Source organism: Poecile atricapillus, chromosome 2, assembly GCF_030490865.1.
Source record: "Poecile atricapillus isolate bPoeAtr1 chromosome 2, bPoeAtr1.hap1, whole genome shotgun sequence".
Taxonomy (NCBI): Eukaryota; Metazoa; Chordata; class Aves; order Passeriformes; family Paridae; genus Poecile; species Poecile atricapillus.
Window position 1 is genome coordinate 84,295,563 of NC_081250.1, and position 18,604 is coordinate 84,314,166.

General features: G+C 41.8%; 2 protein-coding genes across 4 annotated transcripts in view; both read right to left on the reverse strand.

Annotated features, from left to right (window-relative positions):
- Positions 1 to 1,653: 1,653 nt before the first annotated feature.
- FIGNL1 (fidgetin like 1) lies at positions 1,654 to 6,429 on the reverse strand. Its single transcript, XM_058831987.1, has 2 exons — positions 6,410 to 6,429; positions 1,654 to 4,335 (listed from the first exon to the last, which is right to left on the reverse strand). Exon 2 carries the CDS (start codon positions 4,325 to 4,327, stop codon positions 2,258 to 2,260), a length of 2,070 nt encoding a protein of 689 aa, XP_058687970.1. The 5' UTR covers positions 4,328 to 4,335; positions 6,410 to 6,429; the 3' UTR covers positions 1,654 to 2,257.
- Positions 6,430 to 8,425: 1,996 nt separating this feature from the next.
- Positions 8,426 to 18,604, reverse strand: part of DDC (dopa decarboxylase) — a 76,858-nt gene continuing 66,679 nt past the window's right edge. For 2 of the 3 annotated variants that reach the window (XM_058832886.1, XM_058832884.1), the window contains 2 exons: positions 17,662 to 17,763; positions 8,426 to 12,364 (listed from right to left, as the gene is read on the reverse strand). In XM_058832886.1, the coding sequence (XP_058688869.1) occupies positions 12,149 to 12,364; positions 17,662 to 17,763 (318 nt within the window). In that variant the 3' untranslated portion in view covers positions 8,426 to 12,148. The remainder of the gene's footprint in view (positions 12,365 to 17,661; positions 17,764 to 18,604) is intronic. The other variant, XM_058832885.1, reaches the window with a different exon arrangement.

The following is an 18,604-nucleotide window of genomic DNA, read 5'->3' on the forward strand; positions in this document are numbered from 1 at the left end:
CACTTCCATTAAAATGTGAAAATTCAGCTACAGAGATGACCACAAAATGCTCACATAGCACACCAGAGAAATTCCCAGCATAAATAAGGCAATTATTTAATAATATACAAGACATTTATTAAGCCTTGAGCAAGTCTTAATTTGACTTAATTAAAATTCTCTGGTGTTTCATTCACTTGCCAGAACAATGAATTTAAAGAAATGTTTGGAAAGAGCAAAAATCTTATATATATAAATAATATAAATACCTATATATATAAATAATATAAATACCTATTATGTGTTGATAGCTCTCCAAAACTGAACTTGTAAGAACAGACTTAATCTCATAATCTTTACCCAAGTGGTACAAAAGTCAATTGGTTTGGACCACACCACATATTTATTCTTAAAAAAATAATCTAATTATTCTACTTTCACTATTTCAAAAATGAAATACCACACCTGAATTTTTACATCTCTGCAAAACAATTTCTAATATATATTGGACTTGACTAAAAACACGAGCTATGAATAAAATGTAATCATCTGCTTAAATCAGGATGAGCTCTACGAAATTCTAACCCTTCCAAATTATTCTGAATGCAAGGCTCACTATAGTCTCCTGGGCCCTGTAGTTTCCAAATGTCTTTAAAAAATGCTAGTTAACAGCATTCATCCAGTTTCAGAGAAATCTGAGGCAAAGCAGCTTTTAAGCTCTACATTTTCCCCAACAGGAGAAAATGTTCTTTAGAGAAGCTGAAAACAAAGCACAGACAGCAGAGCAGCCAGCTCTGCCACACTGACAAAGGAATCCAAAGGAAAGATTTCCATTTATTTTCCTTTCAGGGTCAGCTGTGCTCAGCCAGTGGGCAAGGACAGATTATGTGAATAAAAGGCTTTGCATTCTTTCATGCCTTAGGTATGAATGCCAAATACAAAATAGCCAGGAATTTTACCATTGATGCATGAGGACTTTTTAAGGAGCAGCTGAACCCAGGAGGTGTTGGGACATGGGATTTCTCCTTCTTGACCACTAGAACCCAGCAATCTTGGAGTAAGGCATCTTCCATCTTAATTTGATGGATGCAGCTGCTGCTGTTTCTACTTGGGAGTCCAGCCAGGAGCGAGGCTGAGCTGCTAATCCAAACCAGTGGTTACAAAACCACACACACACACACAGACAAGGAGCAATGTCTTTCCTAACACACGCACACACACAAAGGTACTCCCATAAACCCACCCACTGCCCCACCCTGTCCCTCAGCTCCAGCCTCACAGCACCCGAGATCGCCAGTGCATAACAGAACCCCCACATTCTCCAATTTCACAAGGACACTTCACTCATGGAGCCTCCAGACACTGCCACTGGATTTAAGTTTACCAAATACCAAGGCCCAGACCCTGAACCCCCTTATCCTGCCACTGCAGGGATCTTTCGAAATCCTGTTTTTCCTCCTTGCCAGCTTGTCCAGCCTTTAGTTTGGCAGTGACTTTTGGATCCCTACAGCACCTGACTGCCCACAACTTGCTACCCCACGTCTGGGCCCAAATCCTAAAGCCCCTGTGACCCATGGCCTCTTTTCTACCTGCCACTGTCCAAACATCCCAATAAAACACACCCAACACATGCTGATGTAGCACAGAAAGCAAGGTCAAGCAGAAAATCATCAGAAAAAAATTTTAATGAGAAGCTGAGATTGACTGCAGTGATAAGTCAAAAGGCTGTCAGACAAGAGCAGTACTCAAGAGGCCTTCCACTTTTGTCCCCCCTTCAATTTTTCCTTACAGGTCCACATCCACCTCTGCCCTCGTCTCCTCCCAAACAGGGCATCTCTAATTATTCTTCCTCATCCATCCCAGTTTTGCTATACCCTTGCCCAAAATGGGTATTTTGACTACTACTTGAATCCCTTACTGATACAGCACAGTGGACCTTGCAAGATTTCCCCAATATTCTTTGCAATTATTTGTGAGGTTTGATATCCTTCCCCTTAAACATCAGTGAAATTTGTCCATCTCTCTCAGCCTGTAAATTCTGTCAGCATCTCAATGCCACTGCTGTTCAGCAATTTTTCGTATCAAGACCAGCAGTTTCTCATGGTCTTTTCAGCTGGCAAAGCCTCAGCAAGAGCTTGGACCTCTGCCTGCTTAACATAAGGAGGTTTAATTCCAGGACAGAAACAAAACAAAGTGCAGATGCACTAAATTGCCACAGGTTTAATACATGGCAGTGCTGAAGTCCTAAGTGGTTCCTGTGAAAGAGCTGTGATGCAGCTCATCTGCCACAGCCAAATGTCTGGTTCCAGGTTTCATAGAGTTCCAGGTCCTTTGGGGACACACTGGGCCGCACCGTTTTCAGGGCACTCTCAAAGTCCAGGAAAGAAATGGGCCGTACCTGGTCCGGCGTGATGGTTGCAATGTCCATGGACTGCAGACTGCGGATAGGGCCCAGAGAAGCTTCCCGACAGAGCTGTGTCATGTCTGCCCCAGAAAACCCATTGGATTTCTGGACTATGAGTTTGATTTCCTCTTCATTTAGAGAGCAGTGCTCCTTTGCCATCAGCCGGGTGACAATCTGCTTCCTAGCAGAGGCTTCTGGGAGAGGAATGTACAGTCTCTTCACCAGTCTCCTTCGGGCAGCTTCATCAATTTCCTGGGGTCGATTTGTTGCTCCAACCACTAGAATACGATCTTCAGAGGAGGTTGTTGCTCCATCTAACTGCACCAGAAATTCAGTTTTTATTCTCCTGGACGACTCGTGCTCCCCCTCTCCACGCTGAGACAACAGGGAATCGATCTCATCGATGAAAATCACTGCTGGCTGCTGACACCGTGCCACGGCGAACAGTGCACGGACCATCTTCTCCCCCTCACCCACCCATTTGGAAGTCAGAGAGGAAGCACTGATGCTAAAAAAAGTTGCTCCAGACTGGCATGCGATGCACTTGCCTATGAGGGTCTTGCCAGTCCCAGGGGGGCCAAAGAGAAGAATTCCTTTTGGGGGACCACGCAAGCCAGTGAAGATGTCTGGTCTCAGCATGGGCCACACCACTATTTCTTTTATAGTAGCTTTTGCAAACTCAACTCCAGCAATGTCATCCCAGCTGACCGGAGGCCCGTGGTCCATGATCTCATGCATGATGAGTTCAACCATTTTTGGTTCTATATTTTTCAGCCGTTCATCCACAGGCAGCAAAAGGTCTGTTGATTCCCCTACATGAGGTTTACACTGTGCTCCTCCATTTTCACTTCCATCTTGTTTTGGAACTGGAGGCACAAACTTGCTAAATGGACCCCGAGACCTGCCTGCACCCAGGGATTTTTTTATACCTCCATATGACGAGACTGGTCCACGCTGGTTTTGAGATTTCTTTTGCTGATCCATCCACAGCTGTTCCTTTGCAGTTTTAAACCCAGGAGCACTGCTCTCTTCATTTCTGTTTCTTTGCCCTGAAAAACCATTAGTTCCTGTAGAAATGGAAGCCTGGCATGGAGCAAGGCTAGGAATAGCTGTGCTGCCTTCATCAGCCAGACCATAGAATGCTTTTCTTTTCCCAGAATTTGCAGACCAGGCAGGTACAGCTGACTGGTTGAAAAGAGACAAATTTTGTCCATCACAACAGTTACCTGACATTTTCAGAGAATTACTATTAGTGACTTCCTTACTTCCAAAGAGTGGAGTTGCCTGGAAGCCTGGATGAACCTCTTTGCCTAAGGAGGCTGAAGTGCCAGGAAGTGTGTCTGAAGTTCTGGTCACAGGAGGCACACTGCTTTGAAGGGACTTGGAAGATGAAGGATGCCCAAGAAGATCTGGTCCCTGATTTGCACATTTTGCTGAGCCAGCACAGAGCTCAGCCTCCCCAGTACTACTGAAGACACTGAGTTTAGGAAGAGCTGGAGCAGCGGAGGCACTGACCCCTTTATCAGCTGGTACATGGGCATCTGTCGGTGCCATCTGAGAGCTCTGGAAAATTTTGCCAGCCTGCATTCTGTCTTGCACACACTTTAATTCAAACACATTATGTGTTGTCAAGGCAGATTGCCACTTGTCACTGTCACTTTGCTGACATTTTGCCAAAGTCAAAATGTTTTCCGCATAGTTATTCAAGCCCGTCTCTGCATTGCCAGAGTCAATAATCGCAGAGTATTTCTCTGCGTACTTCTTAAACAGGTTGGCAGCACAGACCTGGGAGATCTCAGAGTTTGCCCATGCATACTGAATACGCAGGATCTTGGCACGGTATCCATCTGCCTTCTGCCCGGGCGTGCAGGTGCCAGAGGTGACAGTAAAGTAACTTCCCTGCCAATCACTCAGGTGCACTGCGCTGAGGGTGGGGGCCTCCATCACTGACACTGGAACAGACAGAAAATACCTGCAGTTACAAAATGCCATTTCACACCATTCGCACCAGCTGCTTCCCCCTTTCCTAAATACTTACACAGGAAAACCTACATTATTTTGACTGAGAGAAACAGAAGAAGAGGTTTTGCAACCTTACTCTTTTCAAAAAGCAACCAGCTTTGTGGTGCAAAGGTATTTAGACTGAGGTTCTCTTTTCTTCCTTGTCCAAAAAGAAAAAAGTGAGGGGGAAAAAGAAAAGAGTTTGTTTCTAACCAGAGGTCTCCTGGGGAGGTAAGTAGGCTGCAAAGAATGGTAACAGATGGCCAAGGAAAAACTGGACTTGTTAAATGAAATCACCAGTGCTTTCTTTCTTATTTGACAGAATATGGCATGGCGCAGCAGAGGACAGAGGATACGCCACTGTCAGAATGATTTAATTTATTACAGTGATGGTAATAAAAATTAAACAATTAAGCTAGCAAGTAAAATTGTGTGCAGTGTCCCCTAGAGGAGATTAAAATTGAATGAATAGTCCTGAATGTAGCAAGTTTTCAGATTAAGAAAATTTTAACAGATTACTACTAAATGTTCAAAACTATTTCTTCCATTTAGAAGGCACTAAAATGTCCCCATTTTACACTTTAGAGAAACAAAGCTTGTGTGTTTTTAAAGTAATGCTTGTTTCTCAGTTTCAGAAAGCAGAATTTAAACTCCTTTAGTGTTGGGGTTTTTTTTAAGAAATAGCAATGATGACATTTGGCTCAGGAGGAGTATTTCATTTGACTTGAAATTATTTACTCACACTCACAATGTATTTTCTTTCTCTGCAAAGTATCACATCCATATATTCCGCACTCTTTCCAACAGAGTATGAGTCAATTTGCAATCCTCTGGATCAGCCACAGACTGCATAGGAGTGCAGATGAAGGTACAGGTGCAATGTTCATGCAAGGCTGGGGAGACAGAATTTAAGGAATCCAGACTATGTGGGGGTGTCCTCTCTAATTATCTGCAAAAAGTCTGGCATAATTCCATAATTCAGAACATAAAATCTCAAGATCACCACCACTTTCTTAGTGATTCAGTGGTCACCTCCATAGCACTGAGGGAAGGTCATAACAAGTGAACAGTGTTAACCAGTTTGAAATTTCAGTTTGATTATTCACAGAATCACAGAATGGGAAAGTTGGAAGAGACCACAAGGGGTCATCTGGTCCAACCTCCCTGCTCAAGCAGGCTCATGCCAGCATACATGGCACAAGGATTGTGTCCAGACAGTTCCTGAACATCTCTAGTGGGGGAGACTCCACAGCTTCTCTGGGCAACCTGTTCCAGCGTGGTCACTCCCACAGGAAAGGAATTCTTCCTCATATCCAGGTGGAACTTCCTATGCCTCAGTTTCTACCCATTGCCTCTTGTCCTATTGTTCGGCACCAACCAGAACAGCCTGGATCCATCCTCTCGACAAACATCCTTTAGTTTTTTATATACATTTTAAGCATCGTCTAGCATCATTCTCTCCCTCTAGTCTAATCCATACTAATTGTCCCCATAACCTTACAACTTCTTCCCAAGAGAGCCACATGCACACACGTTCAGCCAGAACAGTTCCCAGATGAGGACAGCGTACTTCGTGCCCATGCCTGAAGCTGGAGGTGTATCCAAGCACTTGCCACCAATGGATCCGGCACTCGGGTGCGTGCTCGCCTCAGCGCGGAGCGGGCGGGGGCTGCTGCTGGTCCCGCTGCCTCCACACACGAGCACGCTCACCACGGACCCAGGGAAACACCACCAAGTACGCCAAATAAGCGAGCACACCCGCCCTTTCACTGCCCTCAGGCCAGGAATCCAGCCGGGAAGCTGCCAGAGCACAGCAGAGCCCTCGCCGCCCCTACCCAGCCGGCAGCCACGGCCCCTCAGCTTAGGAGCCCTGGCCAGCCCGGGGGAAGGCCGGTCCCCACTCACGGCACCTGGAAGCGGAGGCCACAGCCCCGACAGGGTCCCGCAGTTCCCGCAGTTCCCTCCCTTCCCTTCTCCCTTACTCCCCCCAATCCCGGCCGTACCACTCCCGCTCCCCGCACCCACCGGCCGCCGCCGCCGCCTCAGCGAACCGCGCGCGCCCACTCTGCGCGCGGCCCCGCCCGCCAATCGGATAAAAGCGCTTTGGGAGACGCAGCCAATCAGAGGCTGGGAAAGCGGGCCGAGTGGGAGAGGGGCGGGTTCGCTGAGCCTACGTCACCTGCAGCGCTGGGAGGGACGGCGCCCGGCAGGGTGGGCGCTCCCTATTGGCTGCGCTGGAGGCGCGTGCCGTCCAATGGGCGCGGGGTCCGTGCCTCGGGAGGCGTGGCCGAGCGCAGCGCGTGGAGTGGCGCGCGCCTGCTTTGTGGGCAGCGGCGGATCCGTCGCGCGCGTCCCCTCCGCGTGTTCCTTTCCGGATCCTTTCCGGATCCCTGCCGTCCCCCTCGCGTGAAGGGTTCCTCTCGCGGATCCTCCGGGTCCGTCCCGTGTTCCCCCGTCCTTCCCGGCTCCCTCCCGGGTCTCCCGCCGAAACCCCGCCTGCGGCCCCGGGCGCTCCCCTAGTGTCTCCGCTCCCGCGCCTTGCCAGTCCTGCTCACACACTTCGGAAAAACCTTTCTGATCAGGGCTTGGTTCCTCAGCTGCAGGTCAGAGCAGCCGAAAAGGGAGAGGCTGGAGAATGTAGCAGGATCTGTCACGGTTATTGCCTGTCCAGGCCATTTTCAGTAGCAGTAGAAAATGGGAACGTGGAGGTGTGCAATTTCTGCGAGGCAGAGGAGGTCTTTACCTTCAGTTCGGTAACTGAAGGAGTAGAATTGCTGTGGCTCTTCCTATGTCAAACTCGACTTTGGCTGCCTAAAACGCCAGGGCGGCCACTCCCCATCAGCATTCCCCAGCTGCCTACTGTTTGTTCCTCTCCTGGCGGTCAGAAAGCGCTCTGGATGCCTTCTACTCAGCTCACAGGCAGCCAGGCCAGTGGTGTTCCGGGCCCCGACCTTGGCAACAGCCCTATGTGCAGGACAGGCTCCACAGGAGGTACGTTCCATGAATGATGGCCCAAGCGCAAAGCCCTAACCCTGGTGGTGATTTCTCAGCCAGTGATGGGTGCCTGACCCTTAGGCACACAAGCACTTGACCTTCACGGCCACCTATTTCATCTCTATCCCTGTGGCACTGGCTGCGGAGCCACAATGGCCACCATGGCAGTGTCAGAAGGGAATGCTGTCTAACACTCCTGGAAACAACAGCTGATGCACAGGCCTTTTTGGGTGAACAGCTCTGACAAGAACAGTATGAATGACTTTTTTGCAGGGCAAAAGATGGTGGTCCGTGTGGAAGTATCCCATGAACTGAATGGTGGTAGAGTCTCCATCTAAATCACACCAACCCATGTTCAAATTAGCACACCAATCTAGATACAAATTAGCACTCTAAGCTGCAGTTCCATCTATGGTAGGAGATACTTCTGTGTGCGTGAACATTTCATTTCCTGTGAGGAACCTTTCCTGCAGGTATTGAGAAGTTTTTGTTATACATCAGGCTTGTTATGCCATTAGTGCAGACAGCACATTAAACTGTGCTGGTATACAAGTTATCATCTCAGACACAGCTGGACTAACATTTAAATAGTTTGTGGCGCTGCTGCCATCAAATTTTTCCAAGGCATGCTTGACCAATTTCTGTGGGATTGCACAGAGGCAGGGAGCAAAGCAGCCAGCCAGGACCAATGCCATGGGCCCCTTCCCTGTCCTACGTGATGGCACCAGAGCTACAAACCAAAGCTGAAGCTGGGCAGGTGGCTCCAGCTGCAGATCCAGTTGCAGCACTGTGCGGAATTTGGCAGAAGGATTGGCACTGGCGCTGGGTATGGCCAGGTATTTTTCAGACTCCTCTTGTTGAGAAGGAAACTTCCTGCAGGAAAATTTGCAAACTCCCATTTGCAAAGTAATTGGAAGGACATGTTGAAAAAAAGACCTTGGTGGTGAAAATCAGGGCACTGACTTTATATGAGTGGGGAAGTTGGGCCTCTTATAGTGCATCTGGCATAAATGAGACGAGAAAAGCTTAGTTAAATACAGAGACAATAGCCGTAGTTTTATTTCCATTTATTAATATTGCCAGTTAAAACTTATATGTCTTTTCAGTAGATTTTGGATACAGATTTTAAAGGGAGTCAACACCTCACAAATTATAATTAGAGCATTATACTTCTGATTTTTTTTTCCATTTAGAACATACAAACTGTGTATGCTAGATAGATATTATCCATTTCTGGTTATTTAACCTGCCCCCACCAACCACCCTGGTCTTCAGGATTCTCAGTTTTATTTCTCGTTTGCTTCTGTCTTTTAGCAATTCAAGTCTATACATCTCAAGGTTTAGACTGCTGCTTTAAGGCAACTTCAGTGTGAGTACTACTCATCACATATGGTAGCCTTCAAGAACAACAAAACAGCCATGAGCAGAATCTTGTATGTTAAGGCAAGAAAAAATGAAAAAAAAAAATAATTACAATGCAGTTTAGAGTATAATACATTACCAGTATTTTCATAAATACATATATTTTCATTATTTCAGCATCATTAATAAAATATATTTATAATCTGTCATTAAGAATGTAAGTACTGTACTCTGCTAGTTTAAAGAAACATAAATTGAGTTTCCTGAAAGTAAAAGTCAGGGTTTTTCCCTCCTTCTCTAATAGCCACAGTCATCCTTGAGATGTGGATATTCTACTAAAGTACATTTCTGGGATTTTGTAATTTTTAATATCAAACTGTATTCATCAGCAGAGACTGTATTAGGTTTTTCACACAAGGCACAATAAATCCAGGTTAACATTAATTATTCATAAATACAGTGTTTCTCACTTAGAGATACATTGCAAAGCTACAGAACGGAAAGAGCAGTTATGCTCTTCTTTCAAAATGTCCCTTTCAATGCTTCTTCTTGAGTTGATTACATAGCCTATATTTCCTTTTCAGATGATCTATCGTTATAGTCTAAGGAATTATCACATTGAGAAAAGAGGGTATGAGAGACTGAATACTCTGAAGGCCTTTGCTAGTTACATGTTCAAATCATCCTAGAATTTCAGAAAAACCAGAACTGTGAACTTCACGTTTCTTTACTGGGTTAGCCATGGGAAAATGTAATTCTATGGGTCTCATCACTGCTGTTTATTATACAGATTTACTTATGTGAATTCTTTAAAAAACAAAACAAAAATTAGCTCTTACTCAGTCTATATTTTAAATTAGCCTTTAAATTACATTCTTTGCCAACAACAGTTTTTGTATCTGGACAACAGCAACTTCTAAAACTGATATCCAGATGCTGAAAAATGTTTAACTGAATGTCTGTTTTGGCAGTATTTTCCCACAAATGTGTAAAGGAATCTACGTCTAATTCTGGGCTGTTGGGGACATTTCACATCTCCTAGGTTTGGGTGTGCATCCTGCCTGCATCCCAGTTTTACAGCAGTTTGAGGCTCACACAAGCAAGCATCATTCATCTCCGCTCTGGTTTCCGTGGAGCAGATTTCCAGTAGAATCTTCTTATGTTCAGTTTAGTGGTGCCTTACTTTATGCCTTTCTTTTCCAATACTTATTAGTCAGATTTTTAATTTCAATTACAGTCACCTAGGACCAAAGCAACTCCATTTCATTACAGTGGAATTACCTGGATTTACTCTGTGATAGCTTTGATCCAAATCTGATCTCTCTCTTTTTTTTGTTTTTGTTCCTGGACAGACCTGGTTATATATTTCACATATAAAATACTGGTCTATCTCACAGAGAAGGTGTATTTCTTCTGTGGCTCCAAGACTCTAGAATTTTCATAATGTAAAAGTTGTAAAATTGTATCAGTATGGAAGATATGTGTTATGGATGAACATTGTTTTCCAGGTCATGAGATCTGAATAACGTTGTTTAAAAAAAAAAAAAAGTAACAGAGAGAGGGAATAACTGCCAGCATTTTCTACTCTCTTCAGTCTACCAATCTACTGCATTGTGGTACCACAGAAAAGCTAAATTTCATATTGGTTCTGTTGAAGAGAATAATGCTATCAAAATTTCTGACACTGTAGCTGACAGTAGTGTCTTGTGGCAGTCACCTGCTAAAATATTACTGGGATTTACCAAATTCATTGATTATCCCTTTTCTCATCTGTTACCTGGGAAATCAGTTCCTTATGGAAATAGTAATCCTTCCCACTTTGCACCCCAGAAGGGAGAGATTAGGAAAGACAGAGGTAGGAGCAGCCCACATGCCAAATTAACTGCCCTGATCTGTGCTCCCTGGTCTACTTGCAACTTCACAACCACAGGAAGTATACTTGAAAGGGATGGAGGCAGAAAGCTGAGTAATTGTGTACATTGCTCAAGAGGCTTTAGAAGTTAATGTAAGCATTAAAAGAAAGACTGAAATGCAAATGTAGAAATTAATCCTAGTTATTATTTTTCTTGGAGCAGCTACTTTTGTTTTTCTTATTTACACAGAAATAATTGTCTTGAATTTATGATTTAAAATGGCAAAAGTACTTCTTGACTTGATATTGTTCTGACTTTCACCTCTGACTTTCATTTTAGCTCTTTACTGTGCCTGTCTTTGACAGGATGGTGTATCAATGGTTTGTGTTAAATATATATGATTCGACTTGCTCAGAAAGAGGTTTTCCACTATTTTCATTTTCCATTCATCACTGTTAATGTAAGAATATCACTGATGGGATCACCACAACTGATTCTGGGGGCTTGTTCTCTTACTTCCTATTTTTACTGTCATTTATTTACTCGTTTGCTAGCTAATTTGAGAAACTAAGAGTAACACTTTTGACATCACATTTCTTAGCACATTTTGTCAAAGATTTATTACCATGAAGTAATCAAAATAGTAGCCATAAAAGCAAATCACAACTCAGTTTCACAGAACATATATTACAGACTATTTTCAAGTAATCACTGTTGATAATAACTTTATTAAAAATATAGACTACCAGGTAGCACATAGCTTTTCACAAAACTCTTCAGGAGGATCTTTTCAGGGACCTCACTATGAATGATCAATCTGGAAACCAATAGCCAGTTTAACCTAATTGCTGGAATTTGACAAAATGGGTGTTTTAAAAGCAAACCATTTAGGGGAAGGTAGAGAACCTGCCAGAAGGGTGATTAGTAATCAGATAGTGCTCATTCCCCTAGGTCTGGCTATGCAGTGAAGGAAGTCTTGAAGTAGTTTGTCCTTTGTTCATTTACAAAATTACTGCAGCAAGTGTATTATGATATGATAGTGCCCCAAATCCTGGCAACTACATTTGTGCATGACTATTCAGATACTAACATATTTAGAACCTGAATGAAACTTCCCCAACTTGGGTTCTTCCTGCAGTCATATTAATTTAACATTAATTGTTTATAACACCTTAGTTTCATCAATGAAGAAAGGAGGGGGCGTGCTAGAGGTGAACAGGGACAACAGAGGGAGCACTAATCCTTCCATTTCCATTGCTTGGTTGATCAAATGCTCTTGACTACAAACTGTTAAGAAATGACAGCTTGAGTCTCCTTGGCTATGTGCATCCTGGAAACAGGCAAGACGAAACTACAGTACAGAGGATGAATGACTACAGTTACAACTCAACTTGCTGGCAAGGATTTTGCTACTGCAGCTGGGCTATATAACAACAGGTATTTTTTTGTACTTTTTTCCTTCATAGTTTGACTTTCCCACATGCACCTAAAATAAAACTTGGCAACAGAGAGAAAGCCAGTTAATTACCTCATCTCCAGTTATACTTCACTGCTGTTACTGCTGGTGGTGGTTTTGCTCCCATGTTTTCAGGAGATCAGTTGCCAGCTGTGAAATGTGCTGCCAGGCAAACTTGATATGGGTGGATTCCACTGTGCGGGAACAAATAGCAAAACGTAGCACAAACTTCTCTCTCAGGTGACACGGAACCAGATGGATCTTCTTGGCATCATTTATGCTTTTAAGAAGTGCCTCGTTTAGTTCATTTGAGCCCTGAAATCATAATTAAATGGATATGGCAGTGAATTTCAGAAACAGGTCTGGAAAATGTAAATCCCACCAAGCAGCCAAGCCCAAGTAGCACAAGTAACAAGCAGCCACTTTCTCATCTCTCAGTGCTTTGCCATCAAAGGATCACAAAAAGATGATGATGTAAGAGAGAAGTTGTCTTGGGTTGCAATGCAAGATGTACCCAAAAGTATTTATTCTATTACTAGCTGTTAAAACCAGATGTGGCAGTGTTCTTTATCTCTTCCATGACCCATCCTCCCTCCAGGGGGATATGTTCTGTTAATGGGCCATTGAGTCAGTCAGTGCATGACTGATAAAATTACATCATCCCATTGTGAGATGCTCCACCCAGGAGTAGGAGCCAAGCATTCCAGCATGGATATAATCGGAGAATTGGAACACCACAGTCAGCCTTTCTCCACTGGATTCCCAGAGGAAGACCAGACACATCTACACCACCACTGGACCTCCAGAGGAAAACTACACCCTTGTGTGGGATCATTGCTTCAACAGAATCACATCTGTCACTCCAGAAGGACTGCATTTAATTGGACTGCAACCAACACCCTGACCAACAGGGTGCCAGGTTGTATTCTGACTGTCAGTGGGTTTTTTTCATTTTTACTTTAATTTTCCTGGTAAAGAACTTATTCCCATTCCCACATCTTTGCCTGATAGCCCCTTGATTTCAAGAGTATAATAATTGGGGGAGGGGGGGAGGGGTTTACATTTTTCCTGGGGAGGTTCCTGCCTTCCTTATCAGACACCTGTCTTCAAACCAAGACAGAGGTTTTGAGCCACAAAGAGATTTAGGGATTTTCTTCAGTTTAGAAGCAGTGTTCACACTGGGGCATTTGTGATAGCTGACTGCCTTTATATGACCAAAGGTGAGCTATGTTAAAAACATTCATTGTTGTATTTTTGTGTTATTACACTCTTCTTGGATCTAATCAAACAAACATGGGAGGAAGTGAACTATTTTGCAGTAAACTATACTAAGTTTCCTCACTTAAGCATAGCTGTTATGAGAGATTCTTTTGAATATGAAATCTTGCCCTTAATTAAAAATTTTTAAGGTAATATATCCCTGGCATAAGTAGGTTTCATATTATCAGTGGAAACCCTAAAAAAGTATTTGCCTCAAGTTCTGTAGGAGTTATCCACCACAGAGTCCATCAGAAGAAGTATCTTAGGTATTGTGCAACCTTTACTCTGTTACACTTGTGGTAACACACAATTGCAAGAGATTCTGAAAACATCTGCATTTTTACAGCAGTGTCCCCTTACTGAGCTTTGACTCTGGAAAAAGAGTCACAAATGAACAATCTTGTGGCAGCACTGGTCTTCTTGAAAACACATTCTCTCAAATCCAGGCAATTGTGACTTTTCTACTTAGCCTTTTCCATATAAAGACAAAGCGTAAGGCAGATGGTTTCCCATTGGCAGCAAGGATAAATGTATCATTCTCACATTTTTAGATCATATTAAGAATTAAGAGTTGAACCCAAGTCAAAACTTTGTTCTGTCTTAGCACAAGTTGTTATAAATTTGGTGAGACATCCTAAAATTTATGGCTTAGCCTTAGTCTTCTAGGAGATATTTATGTGACTGAAATGCTCCTACCTAAAAAAATGGAGCAACTTTGGTGTTTTGCAAGTCCCCCACCTATTACAGGTCAGTCACAGTTGACAATGATGTCCTGCTTTCTTGTCAAAGGTAATGCATTATTAAAATGACAATCCTTGCCTTTAATATCAAATGCACAGCACTGACATTCAGGCAATACAAGCAGTTATATGATGTTAAGTTGGCAGGGGTGAAGGCAGGAAGGAGAGAGATTCATTTATCTTTCTTCTGTTCTACTCTCACCGCTCCACCTTAGGGCTGCTGTGACACTTGGGTGTCACATCAAATTGAAGTTGGTAGTGACTAATCCTCTCCCAGAGCTTTGAGAAGGCAGCTTTGATTGAGTCTGTGAGCTTCAATAAGACAGTATTCTCACCCCCTTGGAGAAATTACTAGCTTGACTTGTATTCATCTGCAGTCATGACAAGCAGGCCTAAAACTAACCCTTTGGCATGACATATTTGATGAAATAATTATAATATGAAAGTCATAGGTAATTAGTCCATTTGCTCAACAGTGTGAAAGGCAAAAAATTAAGTTACAGCTAAGCAGAAAAATTAAAAAAGGCTTCTCAAGAACAAAGGAAGTAAGAAAAAATATTTCATGCTTTTGTAGCTATGCAGCATTTTACAGTTCAAGTCCCCTGACCCTTAGTCCCACTGTAACTAAATAAAAGTTACTTATATTCTCCTTCTAAGATGTATCTTAATACGAATTATAAAAATGACTGAAAGATTTTTGAAGAAGTGATATAAAAAGCAAATAAAGCTGTTAAAATAGCTATAAAAGCCTCCTAATTTGAAAGCTTGCTAGGTTTTTTTTTGTTGTTTTTTGGATCAGGTAGGCAAAAAATGAAAACACTGCTCTTTCAACACTGGCTTTCAGTGGAATCAGGCCTTTATTCAACAACTTGTCCAAAGGTTTCTTAGCTAAGGGTCCAATATTTACCTCCTATTGTAAAACTGTCTTTAATTTTACATATGATTTCTTCCTCTGAATCATGAGGGACAGGAGAACAGATGTAGATGAGCTACTGGTCTGATCAAAAGTGACAATTCCTGTGTTGCTATGCTCTATTTCACCAGAACTGTTCCTTCAAAGTAAATGTAGAGCACTGACTAACAGATGTGCCTGGATCTGCAAAACTAGTGTTTGCTTGTTCCATGTGAGAGAGCAGATTGCAAACAACATTTTGTTATTCAGTAATAAAAGCTACAGAATCTACCCCTCAATATCTTTTAAAAGTTCTTGTTCGAAAAGAGATTATATTCGTGTTTCCATTGACTGATAAGACCACATTCTGTAATCTCTCCAATCCCCTAAACATAGGGTCATTTTCAAATTTTATTTTAAACATTTTAACTTCAAACAAAAGCATTTTGCTATTCCAGATGAATTCACCATTACTTTAGTATTTACTTGTTAGTTTCTTGTCGTGGTTTTAAGCTAGTAACAAAAACTACTTATTTCTTGCTAGAGATATGGATTAAAATAAGAGCAAAACAGGCTTAAAACTTAAAAGGAGTAAAGACAGTTTATTAACAAACTACTAGAATAAGAATACCAAAATAAACTTTAAGAGAACCCTTTTACTTTTCACTACTTGATCAATTCTTTGTACACATAACAACATAGAGACAAAAAATTTAGAATCTTGGTGGTCAAAAACAGTCTCAATTTTTAGAGTCTTTTCATCAGTCTCCGCAGAGAAACAGAAGTCTCTTTCTGCCAATCCATGGAGTTTCTAGAGTTTACTCCTCCCATTGTACACTCTTCCGAGGTGTGCAAGGGTCATTTTAAGTCCTGGGATGCCATTTTTAAGGATAAGTAATTCAAAGGTAGAAATCGTCTTAATTTCTCTCTGTGAGCCCTCCTGGAAAACAGCCATCTCTCTGGCTCTTTTAAAGCTTCAAAATCTTCACTTCACTCTTAAGTTCCAGCAACTCACAGTTATCACAACCACTTTTCTCTAAAGTTCACACTTTGAATACTCTATTCCTCCCATACTCTAGTCATGAATTAAAGGAGTCTTTAAACTACTGTCCATCTCCATAGCTGTAACAGAAAGACTTTTCAGCAACAAGCATCTCCTTTTCTCTCTTTCTTATTTAAACTTAACTCTTTTCTGCACTGTTTTTGGTGGTTTTATGATGTCTTACATGTTAATTGTCTCTCTCTGTCTTTTTCTAAGAAAAAGGAGTCATCTGTTTGTTTATTCAGGTAGTAAAAGAATTAAAAGTTTTAAGAAAGCTGCAAAAGTTCATAGTATCAAGTTTCAGTCTAACAACAGACCTTGAAAACTAAACAGAAGTGTTAAGCTCGGCTTTTTCTCTCCTCCTCCCCCCCCCCCCCCATCCCTGCGGCCTTGTCCCGGGCCTGGGAGGGGGGGAGAAACCGACACAGAGCTTGTTACCTCTCAAACGCCGGAAACCAGAAAGAGAGTGAGATAGCTCAGCATGTACTTCTTAAGGGGGTGTTTACAAGTTGAATTCACTTTTTAATGGTCAGATCTGCTGTCAATTCTTGGAAATGGCTGATAATTGGTCAGGAAGAAAAACTCCCATCAGTCACCAGTAGCTTCAACTTCCTCTTTTTTTTCACTCGGTCTTAAAGGTGAAGCTAACCCATGACATTTCTTCAGCCAGTTGCATCAAACTCAGGTAAATGGGGAAACTGAATGACTGAGAAAAGAATTTATTAAAATAAGCTACCCAGAAGAAAAGATGTGCTTGCAAGGCTTCAGAAAAGCTATATGCTCATTTAGGTATCATGTTAACTAGAAAACACTAGTGCTGTTGTTACTGTTATTGTTGCTTGGTGGTCAGATTCAGTGTCACAATCCAGTCCTTTGCAGAGGCTTTAGCTGCAAGCTGCTCTACAAAATGACTTCTTTACCTAAACTGAGACATTAATCCCCTTTGAATGTCTGATTAAAACAAATGAGCTCTCCCAAATAATGCAGCTTTTATGATCCACGTGCAGAATGAATTTTCTAGTTTCTGTTGGGCAAGTTTTCTACATCAACGAACTTTGCACTTTGAGAGATTTTGGGGAATAAAAGGCCAAACAGGGCAAAAGGATCATGCTCAGGAATAAAAAGCAGGCTAGGGAAACTAGCCTCCCATGTAATCTGTTCTTAAACATATCTTACCTCAGTTTTCCCAGTTTGACCATAGAATTTTATAGGTGAAAAAAATGACTTTAGAGAAAACAATAACATGTTTAGTGCTCTGATTTTCATCTATGATAGTAATTTTTTTATAAAATTGAATATTAAATATATGCACATAAGAAATTAACTTGACAAGAAACAAGTAATACACAGTCATCATATTCAGAAGTCTAGGGAAATGTACTAAAACAATCGTCTTTATCAAAGCTCATCACACATAGAATGTAAGTAATTTTGTATGACTGGTTAAAACATTTGTTTTATATTTCCATAACTTAACATGCTTTAATTTCTCTTAAGCTTTTGATTAAGTTTTAGCAAAACTGTCTTAAACCTTTTTCTTTCATCTGCTTTGTTCTAAACAAACTCGCTTTACTTTCCTTAAAAAATAATCAAGTATATTAACTACAAAGGCTATTCAATTGCAGGTTGTGTTGCTATAAACCATGAGAGAAGAAACAAGAGCTCTTAGATGCCTTACCTTCAGCCGGAAGCAGACCAGTCCCAAGACAACCTTAGCACAGATCTCAAACCTTTCATCCTGAAGGACTAAGTGTTCAAATTGATGCGACAGTCTGATGTGCTGAGAAGAGAAAGAGTATCTATATTGAATACATGTGATTCACAAAGAGAAAAGGTGTGCTGAAGTATTTTCCATTCCTTTGCTTTGTTCCTTCTGCTGATGTGTGATAATATTCACATACTGCCATCTGTTTGCGTTAACTTCCATCCCGTTTATGACTTTCAGAGACCATATGGAGCCATTGCTGCATTAGTATCTCAGTCTGTCTGAAGCAGTGCTGGTCTGCTTCATGAGACACTTCAGCACAATTTGATATGATAACACATTAAGAGTAAATAATTTAAATAATTATTCTTTAGGTTTTATACCACTGTTACTTTTATACCACTGTTAGGCTGGGAATGGCTAAAGAATCCAGAAGTCATTAGAGGGTAAGGGGGAAATGCACAGATATACTGGGAAAAAATTGTGACAATTTCAGTGAAAATTTAGCTGGGAAGATACACTTTTTAGAATAATTCACTTAATATGAGAAATCTGTGAAGAAAGGGAGAACTTGCTCACTATTCTGAACTGGGTACTCAAGTTTAGTTGAAAAAAAAGTTGATAATCATATACAGTACAATCAAGAAAATTGACAGCAAATCTCAGCAAACTTATTGAGAAGTTACTGAGGCAAAAAAAAAATAAAAAATGACACTGGGACCAAGCCAGAGCAATTATTCTGAAGCGGATGAAAACAAAATTTAAATAAATAGGAAAAATACTAACAGACATACTAAAAAACAGCTAGGAAGTCTTAACATCAGTCAGTGATGTTTTGCTGCTTTGCTTTCTTCCAAAGAGAAAATGAATTTAAATGCACTTTGAAAAAAACAACCCATATCCTCATCACACACTT